We start from the raw sequence: 23,045 nt of genomic DNA, 5'->3' as shown, positions 1-23,045 counted from the left end.
ACTGGGTTAAAATCCTGGAATTCCCTTCCTAATAGCACTGTGGGTGCACCTACACCACATGGACAGCAGTGGTTCAAGAAGGCAGCTCACTGCCACCTTCTCAAGGGCAACTAGGGATAGACAATAAATGCTGGCCCAGCCAGCAAAGCCCACGTCCCATGAATGAATAAAATAAAATATTCTGAGGGGGCTTGACAGGGTTAGATGCTGAGAGGATGTTTCCTGTCGTGGGGCACCTAGAACTAGGGGGTACAGTTTCAAAATACATGGTTTCTCATTTAAGACAAAGAAGAGGAGGAATATCTTCTCTGAGGGTCTTTAGTGTTTGGAATTCTCTGCCTCAGCAAGCAGTGCAGGCTGGGTCATTGAACATATTGAAGGCTGAGTTATGCCGATTTTTGATCTACAAGGTAGTCAAGGGTGATGGAGGGCAGGCAAGAATGTGGAGTTAAGGCCATAATTAGATCAGCCATGATCTTATTGCATGGTGAAGCGGGCTCAAGGGGCCAAATGGCCTACTTTTGCTCCTATTTATGTTATATTCTGTTTTCCAGTAAGATTCTTTTCTGTTCCATTTGCCAACTGTTGTTTTTAATGTTACATCAAATTGTAATTCAATTAGGTAATGTCACATATTATGTAAGGCCTTTATATTGAATACCTAATGTGCAGAATGTTATGAATCCTCTGCATAACCCTCATCCTTTTGTTAATTTCTCATGAGGGTAACATGCATCTCTCAACCTGCAATGAAAGGATGGAAGTTGTGTTGGTACTGAGGGCAAGAGGTACTTTTTCTGTGAAACTGGCAAATTTACTGATTTTGCCACAGGGGTCTATTGAGCCCAGCTGCTGTTTTTTTTTTCAGCAGTGCTACTTAATGCCAAGATAGCAATTGAGAAGCATTGCATCACTGATCAGTTCTAAATTTGAAATGCTGCTTGCTGCCTGTGTGGATGAACATCAGCAAGATCTTACAAGATGCTCCTGGTCATTTTTTTCTATTCTCTAACATGTCTAGAATTTTCCAATTCATTTCCAATCTTGATTTATGCTTTTTGTTTTGATATTTGCATTTCATAGCTTCCAACACTCAGTATTACCCCTATATTTATATCACTTTTAAAATATTAACTGGAACACCATCACTCACTTACTGCAGAATTCTAGAATGTATGCCATTTGATTCTGTGCCCTTTAGACAATTGAGTCTCAGGTTTGTTTCTTTTGATCACGCCTTTGTGAAGACTGGCGTGGCAGTCACTTCTAATTCCTTCTGACATTCTTGTATCCATAACTGATGAGTTATTTGTGAACTTTGCTAAGTCTCTTAAATGAGATATGCTGTGAATCTCAAATTCTGGTTATACAGCATATGTTTAAAAAATAATAATTAAAGGCCACAAAATTTGTTCACATAGCATCGCTCCTTGCATAGGAATACCTTGCTTTCCTAGGGCCAGGCAGTGCTGTGAGTCATTACCTTTGAGGTCCTTGTGACCTTCACTGATATGGGTGCACAGGCACATGCCCTGCATGTATCCAAACATACGTGGCCTGATTTTAACTCACTCAAAGCCCATTTACTTAGAGTTAAAATGAGGAATTAAACTGGTGCTATCCTGACGTCACATAGCCTAACCAGCTGTGATAATTCCTGAATTTTCCACTCCTGAAAAAAGAACTGCGAATCAGCAAGATGGATTCTGCAGTATTATTATTTCAAGGGCCAGGCACCCTAATTGCAGGTAAGTAAAAAATTTTGTTGGATTGTGCCTGAAAGTACTTGAGCATTTTTGGAAGTTTCTTGATGCATTTAGCAGAGATTGATACCCCATCCTCTCAAGGATGACAAAGGGGATGGTAACCTGCCCAAACACCAACCTATCAACATCCTCATCTTCTGTTGAAGGGTCATGAGGACTCGAAACGTCAACTGTACTCTTCTCCGGCGATGCTGCCAGATCTGCTGAGATTTTCCAGATATTTCTATTTCTGTTTTTGTTTTGGATTTCCAGCATCCACAGTTTTTTGTTTTTAACATGCTCATCTGAGTCCTTTGCTGCAGTACCTTGCAGCAGTTATGGGGAAAAGGCAGGAAAGTGGAGTTGAGGATTATCAGATCAGCCATGATCTCATTGAATGGCGGAGCAGACTCATTCAGCCAAATGGCCTGCTTCTGCTCCTACGTCTTATGGTCTTACTTGATGAGTTAAACTAACTCAGCAGGGGTGGGAACCAGGAGAGAATATTAGAAAGTAACATCAGTGTGCATGAAATGCTGGAAGAGTTAGATAGCAAAAATAGACGATAGTAAATTAATAGATGGAGTTGGAATAAGGGAGCAAGTAATGAAGTCTAAATCAGGGTTACACTGCATGTATGTGAATGCACAGAGTATGGTTAATAAAATTGGGAAGTTAAAGGCTCAGATTGCCTTGTGGGATTATGATGTTGTGGCGATAACAGAGACCTGGCTTAAGGAAGGGCAGATCTGCGTGTTAAATATTCCTGGTTACAAGGTGTTCAGAAAAGATAGGAAAGGGAAAAAAGGACAATGGATGACATTTTTAGTTAAGGAGAGTATTGCAGTACTGGAGAAAGAGGATGTGTCAGAGGATTCAAGGACAGAATCGAGCTGGCTAGAGCTAAGGAATAAGAAGGGTGTAATTACATTGCTCGGTGTAATGTATAGACCACCAGCTAGTGTGAAGGATATAGAGGAACAAATCTGCAAGGAAATTACAGAGTGGTGTAAACAACATAGAGTAGTTATAATGAGAGTTATAATTATCTGTATATAGGCTGGAATAGTGTAATGTAAGGAGCAGTGAGGGATGAGCATGCCTAGATTGTGTTCAAGAGAATTTCCTACAGCAGTATGTGTCCATCCAACAAGAAAGGAGGCACCGCTAGACCTGTTTCTTGGGAATGAGGTAGGCCAAGTTGATCAAGTGACGGTGGAGGAACATTTAGGAGACAATGATCATTGTATCATAAGGTTTAGGATGATGGTGGCAAATAGCATCACTCAGTCCAGAGTAAGAATAATCAACTGGCAGAGAGCAGACTTCAATGGGGCAAGGACGGAACTGGGCTGGATAGACTGGAACCAAAGGTTGGTGGGAAAAACAGTAGCTGAACAATGGGCTACCTTCAAAGAGGAGATGGTTTGGGCACATTTGAGGTATGTTCCCTCAAAAGGGAAGAGTAGGACAAACAAATCCAGAGCTCCCTGTATGACAAAGGAGATGGAAATTAAATTACAGAAGAAGAAGTGTGCTTATAACAGGTGTCAGGTAGCAAATATAATTGAGAACCAAGCTGAATACAGAAGGTTCAGAAGGGTGTGAAAAAGCAAATACGGGAAGCAAAGAGGGATTATGAAACGGGACTGACAGCTAACACAAGAGGAAATACCAAAGTATTCTATAAGCACATCAATAGTAAAAGGGTGGTAAAAGGTGGAGGAGGGCCAATTAGGGACGATAAAGGGACTTACACATAGAGGCAAGAAGCATGGCTGAGGTGTCAAATGAATACTTTGCATCTGTCTTTACCTACGAGGCATGGTGACAGGGGAGGAAACGCAATCTGTGGAAGGGTTAAAAATTGATAAGGAGAAAGTATTGGATAAGCTGTCGTTACTTAAAGTTGATAAGGCACCGGGACTGGATGAGATGCATCCAAGAATATTGAAGGAAGTGAGAGTGGAAATTGCAGAGGCACTGGCAATAATCTTTCAATGTTCCCGGGATTGGGGAGGTGCCAGAGGACTGAAGAAATGCAAACATTACGCCCTTGTTCAAAAAAGGTTGTAAAGATCTGCCCTGCAACTACAGACCAGTCAGTTGAACTTCGGCAATGGGGAGACTTCTAGAAATAATTATTTGGGATAGAATTAGTAGTCACATGGAAAGATGTGGATTGATTCAGAAGAGTCAGCATGGATTTGTTAAAGGAAATTCATGTCTACTAACTTGCTGGAGTTTTTTGAAGAGGTAACAGAGATGGTTGATGAGGGTAAGGCCATGATGTGGTGTATATGGACTTCCAAAAGGTATTCGATACAATGCCACACAACAGGCTTATGAGGAAAATTACAGGCCATGGAATAAAAGGGACAGTAGCAATGTGGATACTAAATTGGCTGAGGGATAGGAAACAGAGTAATAGTTAATGGGTATTTTTCGGGCTGGAAGAAAGTTTGTAGTGGAGTTCCTCAGGGGTCAGTATTGGGACCCTTGCTTTTCCTGATATATATAAATGATCTAGATCTTGGTGTGCAGGGAACAATTTCAAAGTTTGCAGATGACACACAACTTGGGATAATTGGAAACTGTGAGGAAGACAGTGTAGAACTTCAAAAGGACATTGACACATTGGTGGCATGGGCAGATATGTGGCAGGTGAAGTTCAACGCGGAAAGATGTGAGGTGATGCACTTTGGTACAATGAACATGGAGAGACAGTATAAAGTAAAGGATACTATTCTAAAGGGTATGCAGGAACAGAGACATCTGGGTGTATAGGCACATAAGCCAGTAAAGGTGGCAGGACAGGTAGAGGGAGCTGTTTCTAAAGCATACAATATTCTAGGCTTCATTAATAGGGGCATAGATCACAAGAGCAGGAAGTTTATGATGAATTTAAAAGACACTGGTTAGACCTCGGGTGGAGTATTGTGTACAGTTCTGGGCACCACACAATAGGAAGGATGTGGACGCATTGGAGAGAGTGTAGGAGAGATTTATGAGAATGGTTCCAGGAATGAGAGAGTTCAGTTATGAGGACAGATTGGAGAAGCTGGGACTGTTTTCCTTGGTGAGGAGATGGCTAAGAGGAGACTTGATAGAAGTTCTCAAAATCAAGAGGGGTCTGGACAGAGTAGATAGGGAGAAACTGTTCTCGCTGGTAAACGGATCGAGAACCAGGGCACAGTTTTGAAGTGTTTTGCAAAAGAAGCAATTGTGAGGGGAGAAAAAAACTTTTGCACACAGCAAGTGAATAGGGTTTGGAATGCATAGCCTGGAAATGTGGTGGAGGCAGGTTCAACTGAGGCATTCAAGAGAGCATTGGATGATTATCTAAATGGAAACAATGTGCGGGATTATGGGGAAAAGGCAGGAGATTGGCACTAAATTAAAATACTCAGAGAGCAGGTGCAGACACCTTGGGCTAAATGGCCTCCTTGTACACCGTAACAATTCTGTGATTCAGTTGTAAATGAATCATCCATTTTTCCTTATGTAGCTGCAGTCCATTTGTGTCTAGTGACTCACCACATGCTGATCTCAGCTCTAGGCAGGCCTCCATAGTAATTAAGATGCCAGTGTCTGAGCTGGTGACTGTGCGTCTTAGATCAAGTGACAGGGCTTCTTCATCATTGCTGCACTGATGCTCTGTCCCTTCTCCTTGGGCTGCTGTGGCTGAGCATGCACCAGTTCTTGGGTATCTGAAAATAGGAGATCAGAAGGGAAAGATTGTAGTGAGGGAAGGGAGGGGGAGGTGTGGGAAGAATGAGGGTCCATGGTCATCACATCTGCAGCTTTCTCACCATGCCAGATAGCAGGATGAGAGTGAGCCAGGATTGAGAAGGGGTAGAAGGCAGGAACATACTGTTATCCTCAATATTTTCAGTGATGTTGGATGCCATATGTTCCATCCCATGATGCAGAAGGCCATCTCCTTTGCAGGGCTCAGATGATCAAGTGTCCTCGCCCTTCAAAGGCTCTCTTCTGTACTCTTGTACTGTGTGCAACCTCATCCTGCGAGAGGGAAGAATATCATTAGTTATTTTGCACTGTGTCTGGGTGATGTGACTAACATAGCTCAATAGCTGGAACTGTTTAGAGGCAGTGAGAGATGGGTAGGAGGCTGGCAGCATTGGTAGGTGTGTGAGGCTGTGTATCTGGATGTTATGCATGAGTTCCGAGGGCTTGGGAGTGCTGCTGGGTGAGTGATAGGGGTGTGGTGCATTGAGCAGTGTGAGAGATTGGTGATGTCACATGAAGATACATTGATTAATGTTGAGCACTCTTGAGAGCTCATTATACTTCTTGTGACACTGTGCTACCAGGTCTTAGGTTCCTGACTCCAGGAGTTGACCTCCCTGGTCATCTTTGCCTATTCCTTGAGGGTCCTCTGCTTCAAATGGGACAGGTCTTCTTTACACCTGTACCACTAATGCCTTGAGCATTGCATCCATCGGTCTTTGCCTTTGTGTGTCCTGGTGTTCAGTTGCCTGAATTTCCATGGCAGCAGTTTTTCCACTTTCTACTTGAGACAGCTTGCCTGTACCTCGTTGTCTGAAGCAAGACTACTGCATGTCCTGCAGTGCACAAAGCTCACTGGCAGCATTCAGAAGATAAGGCCAGAGCTGAAGGCACAGGTACTTGTGTTAAAACCATTCAGATTTGGTGGGTGGATGAATTTTGAGTCTTACCCATGTTACGATCCCTCTTGAGGAAATGTAAGCAAGATAACCAACTTTACCAAATTACCCCCAAAGGGTAATTACTGACAAGATTTCATTTTTACTTGAACACGAATCTGAATCGATGTAAATTAAACATGAATCAACATACAAATGATACTTCAAACATAAGGGTAAATTTCACTTCAAATAGTTGATGCAACAAAGATACGTTTAGGCAACAACAAGCATTCGTATCATTCCGTGCATAAATGTGATATTATGTAGCTGCATATTTCCACAATATGCTGTTATTTATTCACACAGGGTAGGTCAGGAGCCCTGTTCAACAAAGCTTTCACCTTTGAATTTCATGATTATCATCATCAAGGCACACTCCTATGAATCCTGTCTCCCTCGGGTCATGATAATCCTGATGGTGCAGCTTTCCAGAGTTTCTTTTCAACCGACCAACCAATAACACCTGGTTCACAGTTTGGCAGTGCAGAGCGAAAAGAGTTGAAAGATGTATCGCAATTGCATTAGTTAATTACTGCAAATGTATCTTGTCTTTAGTTCAATGTGTTAGTTGCCTGTTAAGTAATGTTTGATTCATGTTGATTATAGTTTGGGAAATTAATCTCTTTTTTAAAGTTTTCATTCTCCACAGGGCTTGTAACAATGTGAAAATACATTTACTGAAGTTGACCACCCATGTGAGATTATTGGGCTTCTAATGGCAAAGGTGCCAGGTCCTGGTGTCCAGACTCTGGGAGTTGAACTCCTTAGATACCTGTTCCTACTCCCTTCAGAGTGTAGTCCTTCTCTGCTCTGATGTTCACCTTGCAATAATTTGCATTGCAGCAAACTTTTGTGCGATTTTCCTTGAAGGCACAGCCTGCCTTTAAGAAGAGCCTATACCACATGGTTTGAAAACAGTGCTACCATCTGTTGGTTGAAGGAGCTGCAAAGCACTTGGAGGTGCTGGTAGCAACGTGGCACCCAAATGGTCCTTAAGCTCCAATCATGTAGATGCAGTGAGTACACCAAATTTTTGTGCTACCCAACTTGATCTGCATGTGCCCCAAAAATCAGGACTATCCAATCCCTGGTTTTATTTGTTTTAGTGGTGTTGCTTAGAAAGGATCACCTTTGTTACTTATCAGTCGTATTATTCTTAAGTTCAATCCGAATAGCTGCTTGTACTTTGTTTTTTATAGAATTTTTTAAAAAATGACTGATTAAAAGATTGAATAACTGATATGTATATACCTTTATATATCAGTCACACCAAGGTGTGTTGTTAAGTAAAAGCAGCATGGCCGTAATTTACAGTTTTCTAATGGAGCTCATGATTATTATCAATTTTGAAACTCACTTTGGAAAGTCACTTCAAAGTTAATAATTCTTTCAAAACCCTTAGCAATTTGGTGTTTAAAACAATAAGGGATCAGGCCTGTGATGCTGAACTCTCTACAGCTGATGTAATGAAACTGAGGGTAGTAGTAGCCTTAAATACTGGAGAGTTACTATAATTCTGCCTGGACTCGATGAAAACCAAATGTGTTGCTCAACACTGGGTCTTCATTGTCAGAATTTCAATTTTTCACATCGGCCATCTGACTGGAGGGGAAGAAAAACAAAACAGTCAGGGAAAAAAATTCAGCCAAAATTCAGTACATCTCCAGTCAAAGACACACTATTAGATGAATGATTACTACCTATTAATCCGGGGGATTCACTTGCATCTCATAGGATTGCATTTATATGGGGGAAAGAATATAAGAACCAAATCTGGCATTTTGAGTAATATTAAAGCACATGAAGGACTGCAGTCGCTTTAAGCCATAACCAGAAGAAATTGTATTTCAATAAAAACTAGAATCATTTGTGTATGAACGCCTCCATCCTCTGCACTGTGTCACCACGCTTCTTCCTCCACTGTAATTGATCAATGATAGCTGTGATTCAGTTCAGAGGAAATTTCATGGAAGGATTTAAAGTTATGAATGATTCTAATAGAGTAAGTGGGACTTAAAGCTATTTCCTCAGGTTGGGAAGTCAGTGATGAGGTATCATCAATTTAAAATGTTCACAAGGATGAATGAGGAGAGAGGTTTGCAGAAATCCCTTTACACAGAAAGCTGTTAGAATATGGAATGCAGAGATCGTTACATTTTTAAAGAAAATCAATAAACAAATGAAGCCAAGGAAGATATGGGGCTAGGGGGAATGTGCGAGACCATGAAATTAATTTATGATTGCTCTCACAAAGAGCTAGCACTAGTATAATGAGTTGAATGACCATCTTCTGTGCTATAATTTTCTAAAATTCTTTGCTAGTATGCTAGTTTACTGATAGCCTTGTCAGTGCTTTTAATTCTTCTCCCTTCCCCACCTGTTTACAAAAGGGTAGAGGTGGTTTCCTGTCTCTTTTGTTCAAAATGTTTGACAGGCTACTAAATAAAAGCTCATGTGTCAGTGAGGTCAAGGAGCAACCTGTTCTGCCCCACTGACTTTCTAAGAATTTCTTTTTGAAATATCCTACCAACGCTGTGTTCATACTTAATATGTCCCACACAAGGAATGTTACCAGCTTAGTTTCCCCCCTCCTTTTCATTTTGTTTTGTGTTGTCTCTTTGGGTGGTTTGAGTTTAGAAGGCGGGTAGCTTGTTGCCAGCTTCCCGACAGTTCAACATCCTGAGCCGGCCATTAAGAGGAGGGAGACCACCATTGAACACTAGCTCTGTCTCTGATTTTCTGTCCATTGTTCTTGGGGGATGGAAAAGGCATTACTTGCTGTCTACTTTGACGATCCCCGCATTGATTCAGTTGAGACTGGGAAACCAGCAGAACACAGAATCAAACCTATGACTATTTCTCTGAGAAAACCCAACATTGAGCTGCAGTTCTTTCTTTCCTCACATCTTTCCTAAAATCATTGATGTCTGCTGGAGAGGAGTTCCAGCAATGCTTGGTACTTCATCCTAGTTATCATTATTTATGGATGAACTGAAACACTGAATATTAGCAGACTATTAGACCATGAGACATCATAATTGTATCCTCATGGGTCTCAGCTTTGGCTCAGTGATAGCATTGTCAATTCTGGGCAAGAAGATTGTGGGTTCAAGCCCCATGCCAAATCTAGATTGACCTAGACTGATAATCTAGATTGATCCTTCAGTGCAGCACTGACAGAGGTGCCAATTGTAGGATCTTGCTTTTCGAAATGTGGTTTCCACTTTTCACTAGAGTGCCGCAGTGACTGAACTTGATAAAATAACTGTTTGGTTGTGAAACTTTTTGGGATGGCTTAAGGTCACGACAGGTACCATATAAATGAAAACTCTGCCCTCTTTCTTATCTGGCAACACCCACACATGCCTACTTTACAGTAGGTGTCATTTAATTATAGTCCGGAGTTTGAAACACAGGGCCAAACCTTCCAGTCTCCAGATTGTCAGAGATCAGATGTATGACTGAAGATGTGCGTCAGGATGCTGTGGAGGTCCTGATGTGCTGACCTATGTGGGAATTGTGTGGGAAGTATAAACCTCTGATGGGCAATTCCCCAGGACTCTCTGCGAATGCCGCTGACTCTTCTGGACAGTTCTGCAGTACTTACCTGAATAATTACCCAAGCAATGTTACACAGATTAAAACTTAGCCGAACACCTGGATAACTACTCAACTGACCCCCAAACAGACCCCCTGATCACCCCAATCATCCCTAATCACCCCATGATTACCCCACTTACCCCACCCCCATGCAACCACCCTTCCGACAGCCCAACTATCGCCCCCACCCCCCCAAACCCCAACCACCCACCACCCTCCTGACCGCCTGACTGTCCCCTGACCTGGCTAAATCCCCTGACCACCCAAATTGTTGCCCTGAACTGACTACCCCTCCCGACCTAACTTGACTACTTTCCTGACCTGGCCAGACTATACCTCCCCCTCCCGACCTGACTACCCTTCTCTACCACCCGACTACCCTCCTGTCCCAACCTGACTACCTTCCCAACTCTACCTGAATACCCAGCCTGGCAACACGACTGACACCGACACAACCCAACTATCCCCGGGTCTGACTACCCACTCACCCCTCCTATCCCCTAGCCCAGACACCCCCATCCATTTATCCATCTACCTACCACACCCAGTCACCCAACTCACCCACTAACACACCCCATCACCTACCCATTCAGTCACTCGCTCATTCATCCACTCATCCATGTACTAATATTCAAAGACTGGACTCTTAAACCCTCCATATGGCAGCTAGTGTCGTTAAAAGGGGCACTTCCTGTCTTCCCCGACTCCACTCTGCTCTGACAGAGTTTCCCAAGGGATGCTGTACTGCGCATTTCTGTGAAAGCCAGGCTGGGATGACCCCAATACAAATGCGCAGCAGCATGAGCTGGGGGAATTTAAGAAGGCAGTGGTAATCTGACGATCATGCTGCTGCAGGAACATCCGTGCCATAGTTGACATTTTCTCTTGGTAGCTCAGGGTGTTGATGCAAACTTAGGAAAACATGGTACAATCAAGCTGGACTTAGTGTGGACCAGGGCTCAAATCTAACATTGTTCTGCTCAAAGGCTTCTGCACCACACCATCCCCTATTCATTTGAATTACAAGGAATTTTTTTAAATGCGTGTGATTTAAATTCATTTTCAGCTGGCTTTCAACAATGTTCTTAAATATATGTCTTGCTTGCCATTTGTATGTTACAACCACTCCATTCATACACTAGTGTCACAGCATGATACACTTGCCACAAAGAGAACTGAGCAGAATTGCATCCACAGGAGTGCCGCTTGTTGCTCTTAACTAATAAAACCTCTTGCTGGAATTTCCTCAAGAATTCTCCTAATCAGCTGCTACATCTTCAGCAGAAGCCTCGTGTTTGTGTTATATCAATGGTTTCCATTGATGTTGGCCCAAAATTACAGCGTCCAAATCGGGAGAATCCCTGAGGAAATTCATAGCATTCTAATACCAAACATAGTGAAACTGTTACTTTAGGGGGGGCCATTTTACAATTTCTTCCAATGCTGCTGGTATGAGATATATACAAGAATGAAACTCAGATTTTCCTGGTCAGCTTCAGTGAGTATTGTAATATTCCGCATGTAATATTTTTCATTGTCAGATAGGAAGCACTTCATTACTAAAGTCGTTTCATTAACTTTATTACTTATACTCCAAAGTTTTCTCTAAAAGCACATAATTTAAACATTTGTAATGACAGGGCAAAATACTTCTTTAGATTGCTAAAATAGGGAATTCGAAATATGTAGCATCCTTTACAAAGATATGACCCACCTTATTGCAGATCTTCTGAAGGTGCCTAGAAAAATAAGTTCAACTGTCTGTTATGATAAAATAATGGGCTGGATCTTGCTGGAAAAATAGCAGTATGTTAATGATGAATGCTATTATTATTGTGCAAATCAACCAGCAAGTTGAGGGAATTTAGTGATATGGCATGAGTTGTGAATCCCCAGAACTTGCTGGTTCATTTACACTGCTCCACCGAATGCACCACATAAATGCCATCTCAACTTAACCCTTTCATTATTTTTATGAACTTTTTGGATTTGGACAGTAATTGTCCATTAAACTTGCCTTTGAAAGATAATTTGAGTAATTTGGAGCACAACTACCTTTTTAAAGGATGTGATAATTGTTATTTCAATGGCAATCGACCTCTTTGGCCCAGAGTGGGAACACGTAGTCGATTGTTGTTAAAGACTCATAGGAAATGAAGTTTAAAAATTTGAATTTTATTTTTAATAATTATTCTTTTTTGCTTTTCCTCATGAATCAAACTTTCTCTCTTTTCAGTTTTCTTCATATACCTGATTTCACTAATTCACCCATTTGAATTCAACCTCCTTTTCCATTGTTCCTCTGTTTATTTCTCAATCCTTAAATCTCCTTGATTAAAGAGGTATACTGTTCATCCTGCCCTGTTCCCCTTGCACTTTGAGCAAAAAACTTTTGAACTGAAGAATTTAGGAAAATGTCTTAACTAAAAGCTAATGTAATGCTGGTATATACTGCAGTCACTGCACTGGTGGTGGAGGGGATGAATGGCACCCCATACAGCATCTTCAAAAAATCCAAGCTGTCTTAAATAGTGTTGAACTTCTTGAGTTTAGTTCGAGCTGCACTCATCCAAGAAAGTGAGGAATATACCATCACGTTCCTGACTTGTGCCCTGCAGATGATGGACAGGCTTTGGGGAGTCAGAAGGTGAGCGGAAGAATGCCCAGCCTCTTCTTACAACTACAGTACTTATGTGGCTGGTCCAGTAAAGTTCTGATCAATGGTGACCCCTTGGATGTTGTTGATGGGGTACTTGAGAATGTTAATGCCAATGACTATCTAGTGGAGATGTTTAGATTCCCTTTTGTTGGTGATGGGCATTGTCTGGCCCTTTTGTGACGTGAATTTTACTTGCCACTTAACAATCCAAGCCTGAATGTTATTCATGGCTTGCTGCTTGTAGGCATGGATTGCTTTAGTATTTGAGGAGCTATGAATAGAACTGAACACTGTACAATCATCAGTGAACATCCCCACTTCTGACCTTATAAAAGGAAGTCATTGAGGAAGCAGTTGAAGATGGTTGGGCTGTGCACACTGCCCTGAGGAATTCTGAGGTGATTGGCCTCCAACAGCCACAACTATCTTCCTTTGTGCTTAGTATGACTCCGAACAGCGTATAGATTTTTTTTAAACCCTGATTTCCCTTTTCTTAAATTTTGGTAGAACTCCTTGATGCCATTCTCAGTTAAATGCTGCTTTCATGTCAAGAGCAGTCACTTTCACCTCAGCTGTAGAATTCAGTTCTTTTGCCAATGCTTGGGCAAAGGCTATAATGAGGTCAGGAGCCAAATCGTTCTGGCAGACCTCAAACTGAGCACTGTAAGCAGATTATTTCTGAGTATCTGCTGCTTAATTGCACTATTGACATATTCCATCGCTTTGCTTACGATCGAAAGTAGACTGATGGAGTGGTAATTTGTTTGATTGGATTTGTCCTGCTTTTTGTGGACAGGACATACCCGAGCAATTTTCCATATTGTTGAGTATATGTCAGTGTTGTGAGAAACTTTCCATCATTTCACACCAAAAGGGGAATTTTAACTTCAAAAAACAGTCCAGGTTATGCCACAAAATCCTAGAACTCCTTCGCTAACAGCACTGTGGGTGTACCTACACCACAGAGACTGCATTAGTTCAAGAAAGCAGCTCACCACTACCTTCTCGAGGGCAATTAGGGATGGGCAATAAATGCTAGCCTAGCCAGCGATGCCCACATCACGTAAATGAATTTTTAAAAATGGCAGTTTAGAATGTTAAGAACCTCAATCCCAACTGAAACTGGATTTGAACCTACCCAGCTCTGGTCTTAATGGAGTCAGAACAGTGGATGGGTGACCCACTCCTCGGAATTGAGTTTGCAATTTAAATATTATAATGAGGTTTTATGGCTCATATTTAAGCACCATTTCGAATTTAACTCTTGCCAGTTAGTTCCAGGTTTCTGGAAACCCAGCAGCTGAAGGAAGGTAAGACTGCTGGATCCAAGAGTTAAGTGCTCTTCCTCTTACCTGCTAGATTCAGTGTACCTGCCTCACCAACTCACCTGCAATTGGAACACCCCACCTCCTCCACCACAACCCACTCACAAAACTTCCTATCTCCCCCACCCAGGCCTTTGCTCTCACCTGAGGCTTCCGACCTCCAACCACTGTCCCCCCTGCTCCTGATTTCTGCCTGTCTCCCCGCCCAGGATTGGGCCTGTTAAATAAATCGGCCTGGTGTTTAATTGTAGCTGGCTGTTATTACTTGAGGATCCACCTGTGCTCATGTATTTAAGAGCAGGATAAAAATGTGATCGTTGGATTGGAGCTGCACAATATGTAGTGGTGTCTCTAAAGAAAAACTTCTAAGTATAACAAGACTCAACTCCAGCTCTAGCCTTCTCCACCTGTCTATCTAAGCACCAACATTCGCCCCCTCCTCCTCCGGATCAGAAAGCAAACCCTCACCCTAAGCTTGGAGCTTGGGCCTACGTAAGAATGTGCTTCTTCTCCACCATTCCCTGTCTAAATGGAAACTAAGCCCGTCAGTCAGGTTGACTTTCAGGCCCAGGCTGAGAAACTGTTAGTGACGTCACATGCAAACTGGATTTAAAACTCCACAGCTTGTGGAAAACTCCAACTTCTGTATTTCCTGCCCACTTCCAGCTTCCCTACCCCCAGCATCCAGTGGATCAAAATATTAAAATCCCCCTCTCAAGGGTCAGCCTCGAAGAATCACAGGTCATAAGAACTGTGGACTGAATGCAGGCTTATCCCAAATTTCAAAGTAGCAACTGGGTGACATTTCCATTTGTTGCATTTTTCACATGTGTGGTTTTTCAGTGTGATTAGGGATGTTAGTTAGATTCTTGTTCATTACTGGAATATTAGCAGTATATACTCAGCAAAGTAGCATTCGCTTTTTCAACTTTGGAGCTGTATTTATTCCATCATATTCAACTTTTCTTCATTACTCTCTTGCTATTTCATGGATTTTTTTCTTTAATCATCACTTCAACTTGCAATATCCTAGTAATATTTTGTTTCAATCTGAGCTATCTTATAATTCCTAGAATTTGATACCAAAAACACTTTCATTGACATTCGAGGGACTAGTAAGAATTGAATAAATGGAGTGCAGAAGACCTGACAACTGGCAATCAAACTTAGAACACGCATGCCAGGTTGACTTGTGATATCATTGAGATTTTGTGGTATGACATTTCTCCCAGATATTATACTATTGTTACAGACAAGGAAGAGATGGTTAGATAGTTCTCCCTTTTTCCACCTCTTGACTGACCAAAGACAGATGTGTTTTAAAAGATAGTGTTTTAAACACCACCACCCACCAACACCACTGCAACCCCCCGCCCCCGAGTGCTGTGACTGCTAAGACCAGACAATAACAGGTTTACTTGTAAGTTTTAAAAAACAGATAGACGTTTATTACTCAACACCAAAAATGTATATGTAACAGCACCCACTCACATAGGCACACACATATGCATGCATGTGCACACACACACACAAGAAAAAATGATTACAGGGCACTTAGCTCTTAAAATTCACTGTCACATTTGCTTCTCTTGAGATGAAGTCTTGGAACATTGCCTGTGATTCCCCCTTTGGTCCACTGGAGAAATAGAGGTTGGAGCTTTATGAAGACGGATTGCAGTAGTTTATTGTTTGTAGTAGCAGGTTTTCCTGGCTTCGCACCAGCCAATTCCCTGCCTTCTGATGGATCTCAAGCAGGGTCCTGTTCCTTTGCTAGTCTGGATCTGTTTTCCTCTCTCTCTCTCTCCTAAAAATGTGTCTTATTAAATGTCCCTTATCGGAAACCTGGTTTCTGTCATGTGACCATAGTATCTGTTTTTTCATTGCCCTCACAAATGACCTCTGGTGAGCTGGTCATTGACACAGAATAATGCTTGAGTTTCACCCATTCACATATCCTTGTGATAGCATTTTCTTTCACACTCATTCTTTGGAATTCCACTCTACAGCTGTGAAGTGTGTAAATTCATAGTGAACTATTTAGTGCAATTATTTGAATAAAGGAAGCTATTAATCCAAAAGGAAAGATCTGTTGCATTTTAATGCCTGCTCAATGAAATTTCCCACAAGTCATTTGTATTTTAATGGCTTGACCAGACATGCAGGCTAGCCATAAAGGCCTTGTGTAGCATACCTGACAGGAAAGAAGATGATCACCTGACCAGTCAACTCCACTTTGTTTCAAAAGCAGAATGCCCATTCTTATGTAAATAAGTAAAATGTTCATTTGAGAGTCCATATTGTGTGAGCATGATGCTATGAAAAGTTCCTAGATCTGATCCATGGCAGATATTAATGTAAAGTGAAGGAGAAGATTTTATAAATTGGCTGGATTATATTTTAAAAATCTAGATAGCCAAAAGAATATTGTGTCTCTAATGAACAGATAAACTACATCCCTGATGTATAAGTAAAATTAAATGCTATTTGTCACACCAGGCCTTCAAGCAGCTGCTGGCATCAATAATATTTTACTTGAATAATTTAAATAAATCATGTTTTCTCAACTGCACGGGTATATTAATTCCTGCAATGGGCTGGACTTGTAAACGTCTGGGATCAACACATTTTCTTCCATAAATGTTAGTCTAGTTGGTTCAGCACTTTGATAATCTTCAAAGAGGATGGGTCCTCTTCATTTCCAGCTGAATATAGAGTAACAAGTCAACTGTCTTTAGTGTTTTCTGTTCATCAAGTGGAGTTTGAAATTTTCACTTGTAGCAATTCCACTGAGATTAGCATGGGATGTTCTAGGAAATTCTTTCATCACTGTGGAGGAGAATAAAGAGCTATGATGCTTATTCAATATGAATCTAAGTAAGGACACCAGTTTACAATGCTGGCTTTATCTCTGCTCTGCTCTGCTCTGCCAGGCATCAAATAGCAATTCTTTTTCAAATGACATCCAATGTTTTTAGAGAATGTTTTCTCTGTTTTAATTTAAATAGGTGAGTATTCAACATTTGTGATTTTTTTGTTGTCAAATTAAAATGTTTTTCAGTAAATTCCCTAAATTACACATGCTTCACACAGACCTGCCAGCCTCTGTAGACTAAGTAAAGGAATGTATAAAATATGCATTGACTTAAATGATGGAATATAACATGTTGTTTTCTTTTGTTGTGGTAAAGTGAGGTACCCTGTCCCTTTAAGAGAATGCAGTGCACTGCTCTTGTGACATCACTGATGAATCATTGTACAGCATGGGCAACTGAGAACTATAAGTCTCGTTCTGGAGGTTTCTGAGTGAGCACATATGATCTGCTGCTTTGCCCTATGTCTCAATAAACCATCACTCTTTATTCTTACATCAGTCTCTCCCTGATATTGATTTCAAGCAGAAATTGAGAGCATAGGAAGGTGTGCAGTTAGAGTTTGGTTGGCCAACAAATTCAGTTACCCAAGACATAAAAGTGGTGACGAGGATAAAGAACAAAAGAAAATAAGTTTCAAGATGGGTGAGCAAAACATTAGAAAGAGCATCTGTACTTACATTGTAAAGTAGGCGACAGCCAGCAAACGGAGCAGAAAGCAATGCTGCAGCTTAAAAACTTTTTAAAACCCTGCAGAATTGCGACTGTGAGGATCCCGCCAAAACTCAAAAAGAGCGCAAAACCCAGCAGAGAAAAGCTGACAGCGGCAGTGACAGAGTTTTTAAAAAAAGGTGACTGCTCTTAAAGCAGCAATACATTTAAAACAGTAAATACATGAAAAATGGCTATGGGCAAAATATTATAAGAGACCCAAGAGAGAGGGCAACTCTGCGGGAAGCCGAACACCTAACTTTGTAATTATCTGGAAAGCCTATTAGAAGTGTAGTCCCCTTGCAGTCATTCACGATGCCGCAGTTTGGGTGTGTTGATCCATTTGGCCCCATTTCAGATGACTGCTCTCGCTATATCCAATGCCTAGCATTCTTTTTTACAGCTAATTACATCATGGGAGAGGAGAAGAAGAAGGCGATTCTTTTGTCCTCATGCGGGAGTAAAATGTACAGGCTGATCCTTGGCCTTACGTCACCTAGCGCCCCAGACTCGAAGACTTTCAAGGAGTTAATAATTATACAGAGCCACCTGAGGCCAAAGCTCTCAGTTACTATGCAGTGCTTCAAGTTCAATTCAAGGAACAGGCTTCCAGAAGAGACAATAGCTGACCATGTGGCTGTTTTAAAGGCATTAACTGAGCATTGTGAATTCATAACATCTATTAGTGGTATGATGAGATACCGGCTGATATGTGGGATTGGAGATGTTATTATTCAAAGATGTTTGCTAACCAAACCTAGTCTAGACTTCAATAAGGCATTAGAATTAGCTACCACAATGGAGAGTGCTATTAGAAATTCCGAAACTATAAAAGATGCACAAAATGGCACCATCCTTATGGCTGAGCAAGACAATTCTGCAATAAAAGGTGCAAAAACTTCAGACTCCACGAAAAGGCGGAAAACACCCTCTAGCTCCAGATCATTTAAAAACTGCAGTGAAAACCCACAAAATGAATGAGAGGAATACATCCAGGCCTCCAATGAGTGAACGACAACTCAAACAGGTCGACTGCTTTTTCTGCTACCACTATGGCCACATAAGACAGCACTGCAGAGAAAAGCTAAAACAACACTATAAAGGCAGAAGGAAAAACCATGAAATATGCCTCATGGAAGAGCCAGAAGAAATAGAATCAGACATCCATTCGTTATATAACCTCAAATAGATAGAACCGAGCCAATCCAAGTAGTCATTATAGTTAATGGAGAACCCATTAAGATGGAAATTGAAACAAAAACAAAAAATAGCTGGAAAAACTCAGCAGATCCAACAGCATCTGTGGAGAAGAAGACAGAGTTAACGTTTCGAGTCCGTATGAGTCTTCATCAGAAAGTTATACGGACTCGAAACGTTAACTCTGTCTTCCTCTCCACAGATGCTGTCAGACCTGAGTCTTTCCAGCTATTTTTGTTTTTGTTTCAGAGTTCCAGCATCCACAGTATTTTGCTTTTATCTAAGATGGAAGCTGATACAGGAGCATCAACGTATGTCACTGGAGAGCATACGTTTAGATATCCGAGTAAAGGAACCCAGCCTTTGAAGTTAGAAGTTTCGGACACAAAGCTGAGGATTAAATAAGGTTGAAAACATTATGTCAAGTCTTGGCAACATATGGAGATCAATCTGAAAGGTTGCCCTTGTTAGTGGTAGCTGGAGAGAACCCCAGCTTAATAGGCTGCAACTGGTTTGAAAAGATTAAATTGAAATGGGCCAAAATTTTTCCAATTACAACGAAAGGCTTTCAGGAATTGTTACAATGGTATGCTTCCGTTTACAACGAGTTAGGAAGGATTCAAGGGCTACAGGCCAAGATCCATGTAAACTCACACCATAACGCACGTGTCCTAAGATGACCTCAGGGAGGACAGAAACCTCCCGTGGAGCAGAAGGGCAGAAGCTCGCTTGATCTTGATTTTCAAAACGAATACAGACCATGAAAACGGGGCCTCACGATCCTTCTGACCTTTTGAGTTTTAAGCAGGAGGTATCAGAAAAGCTACCACAATAGTGTAGAGTTTTTTTAAATGATGCTAAAACAGCAAATTGAATTTGTATAATGCCTTTAGCATAGTGAGATCCCACAAGGCACGTCACATGTAAGGGTTGAATTAGAACCAACAAAGAGCATAGAGAGGGGTTACTAGAGAAATAGGAGAACAGACAAACAGAAATGTATTTATATGTTATATAGATTGATCTATATTACCCAACTTTTATGATTCATTAATAATGACCCAAGGGTTGCCTTCATATTTGGTGCTTGGTGAGGGTGAAGAGTAAGGATCTAGGAAGCAGTGGATTGCCCAGACTGTCAGTTTATAGGTAGCCACCTGGGGAAAAATTAGTTCTATCCTTTTTGTTTGTCCGTTTTATGTTCTTTAAATTGGATAAGGTCTTTCCTCCCTTAAATCCATACTTTGTTCAGCTGGTTCTTATTTATCAGTAGCTCCTCACTACCCGTTCCTGCGTATTATCACTTCCCTGAAGATACTGATTGATAACTGCAGTTTAGTTCCACTGGGGTTTGGCCACTCTCCAGTACCTATTTCAAAACCATTGAAGTATTTCTGTAGTATAGTCACTGATGTAATGTAGGGAAATGCAGCAGCCAATTTGCTCACAGCAAGGTCCTTCAACCAATACTGTGAAAATCAATGAGATAATTTGTTTTAGTAATGTTGGTAAAGGGATAAATAGGCACTGGGAAGAGTGCTCAGTTGTTCTTTTAATTATTCCCTAGGATCTTTTATGTTTACCTGAGTGGGCAGATGGAAGCCATGGTTTAATGTCCTATCCGAAAGACGGAATGCTCAACATTGCAGGACTCCCTCGGGACTGTTTCAACTCCAGGACTATATACTCAAATGACATTTTGATCAAACATTAGGAGCTAGATTTCCATCTTAGAGGTGGGCAGCGTGAGTCGGGAGATTTCCCAGTTTAGCCCACCCGCCTCTGGAGAAAGCGGCAGCAAATGCGAGATTTTCATTCTGGTGGGTGGGGTATGGGTGCTAACAGGAGTCAGGCTCACTGCCCCTCAAAAGAGGTTCGGAGGCAGTCATGGAGTGCTGGGTGCCATGGTGGGCTGATTAAAAGGCCAGCTTCGATGCTCTGGGACTTCTTTGTTTTGATGTTATTATTACAGTTGGGATGAACAGCCGTCTCATCCCCATCCCTCACACCTCTTCTCCCCCCATACACTCCCCATGCCCAATCTATGCCGACTCATGATACATCATGCCCCCCACCCACCTCCCCCATGGCCCCTCATACCTTCTAGGGCACTTCCATGTCCATTCACCCATCATTGAATTTGTACAGAACCAATGAACCCTATAGTGACAAAACAATATGTGAAAAGGCTTTCGAAAGTAATCATTCATTCATAATTTTCTACTTTTTAAAAAGTCACTTTTTACTGCAGCCCAATAAAAGTGTCAATCATACAGTTCATTTGAAGCATCTATAGCAGAAACTGAAAGCATTTGACACCACTTTATCTTGTGTAAATAAACATTGTGCAATTGACTGAATAGATCACAGCAAGAGCTGTTAATAAATCCATGTTTAGCTTGGGGTGCAGTTATTTCAATAGAGTAATGGATTTCTGGGCTCTCAGCCAAGCCTCATTATGTATTCTTGGCCTCTGAGGGACTATAAACCTCATGTCCTTTAAAAGCTGGCCTGAGTACATAAAAATTGCAAGGGACCAGAAGGTTTCTATCTCTACTATGGAGCTGGCCAGGTTGGAGTCCAGGGTGCGGGCTTACAACCCACACCCTTAACCTGCATTGGTGAAAATTGGGGGCACCCGGAATGGGGTCAGGTATACTGGAATCGCGGCCACTATTTTTACACCTCAGGGGAGTCTTCCCGGCTCCATGAGAATCCAACCCTAGTGGTAGAATGTATAACAAAAAGTGATATATTAATGTAGTATATGTGATTTATCAAATGACTTTTGTTGAGAAGGAAAAACAATTTATCACTACACTTAATATTACATTTTAGAGTAGACAAATTGAACATGAACATACATAAAAGTTTCAGTTTTGCCTGGAATATTATTCCAGTGCCGCTATGAGTATAATAATATTTAATTGGCAAAGTGCTAGCTCTTTAATGTCTAGGATACACCTGTACAATCTTTGGAAGCCCAATCCAACCTCATATCTAATTTATGTAGTTGCATCAAAAATATTCCACGTAGATTCCCTGCATTTTATTTACTCCCCCAAAAGTAAATGTTAGTTTTTATTTTTGAATATTGCTTTCAATACTGAGGAAGACAATAAAAATAAAATCAGTGCATCTTATGAAGGTTATTGGGTGAGGACTGCAGATTGTGGTGAAAAGTTGTTCACAGTGCAGAGCACTGGTTGGATATTTCAAACACCAGTTTACTTGTATCCTACTGTGGGTACTGTGTAAGTATCAGCAAACTGTGAAAACCTTTTCACTAATATCTTAATCTCTTAGTGTGCAAACCGATTTATGAGACTTTGCTTAATCTCTGTTGAGATTTTAATATGCATGTTGTTGAATTTAAAACATCCCTGAAGTTCCTCCATGCTGGGCAGACCATCAGTGCAATCTGTGTAAGCTAGAAGGAATTTGGAAAGAAGTTAGGTCCCGGTGTTTTGTTACTCATTTTAGCCAAATCAAATTCTGTTGGGGCTGGTGTTGGAGGGATTGGGGTCAGGTGCTGCTTATATTTGCTTCCCCACAGCAGACTTTACAGAAAAGGCGACGTTGTTGCTTAGCAATATTTGCCGGAATTCCTACCGATTCCACCTCCCTAGCTACAGTCCTCTATATGTCTCCAAGAAGTAAACATACTAACATGCCAGCACCTGACACTGATAGAGGTGGGGCCTGCTTTTATCTCAAAACTCAGCTTCCTTACAGAAGTCGATGGCAGAAAAATTGATTTGCCATTGAGCAAGTGGCACATTTGAAATAGTTGTTCAAAAATATTTTCCAGACCTTTGCCACAGCAGAAATGGTCCCTTTGTGCCAGGCAGTGTGCTGTAAAAAGAAAGACTTTCATTTATGTAACGTTTTTCATGAACACTGGCCCTCTCAAAGCCTTTACATCCAAAGAAGTATTTTTTTTTAAGCGTAGCCACTGTTGTAATATAGGAAACGCGACAGCCAATTTGCGCACAGCAAACTCTTTCAAACAGCAGTGTGGTAATGACCAGATAATAAGTTTTTGTGATGTTGATTGAGGGATAAATATTCACTGGGACACCAGGGATAACTTTGCTATTCTTCTTCAAAATAATAGGATGGGATATGGCCAAATTCCAAATATGGTGCCAGCAGCTTCTGTTCCAGCCGTTAGACCAAAGGAAAGGGCCTTTTATCCTGCTCCCCCTGTTGAAACACCCTGTTAGTTGTCACCTTTGGAGTGGCCT

General features: G+C 41.3%; 1 protein-coding gene across 5 annotated transcripts in view; it reads left to right on the top strand.

Moving 5' to 3' along the window:
- tenm4 (teneurin transmembrane protein 4) overlaps positions 1-23,045 on the top strand; it is a 523,453-nt gene that overhangs the window by 53,956 nt on the left and 446,452 nt on the right. Inside the window, exon 3 of one of the 5 annotated variants that reach the window (XM_041199171.1) lies at positions 3,843-3,846. The exons of the other annotated variants lie outside the window; for them this stretch is intronic. Within the exon in view, the coding sequence (XP_041055105.1) occupies positions 3,843-3,846 (4 nt within the window). The remainder of the gene's footprint in view (positions 1-3,842; positions 3,847-23,045) is intronic. 5 annotated transcript variants of the gene reach the window in all.

Source organism: Carcharodon carcharias, chromosome 11 (assembly GCF_017639515.1).
Source record: "Carcharodon carcharias isolate sCarCar2 chromosome 11, sCarCar2.pri, whole genome shotgun sequence".
In the NCBI taxonomy this organism is placed as follows: Eukaryota; Metazoa; Chordata; class Chondrichthyes; order Lamniformes; family Lamnidae; genus Carcharodon; species Carcharodon carcharias.
This window is presented reverse-complemented; position numbering and strand designations above follow the sequence as displayed.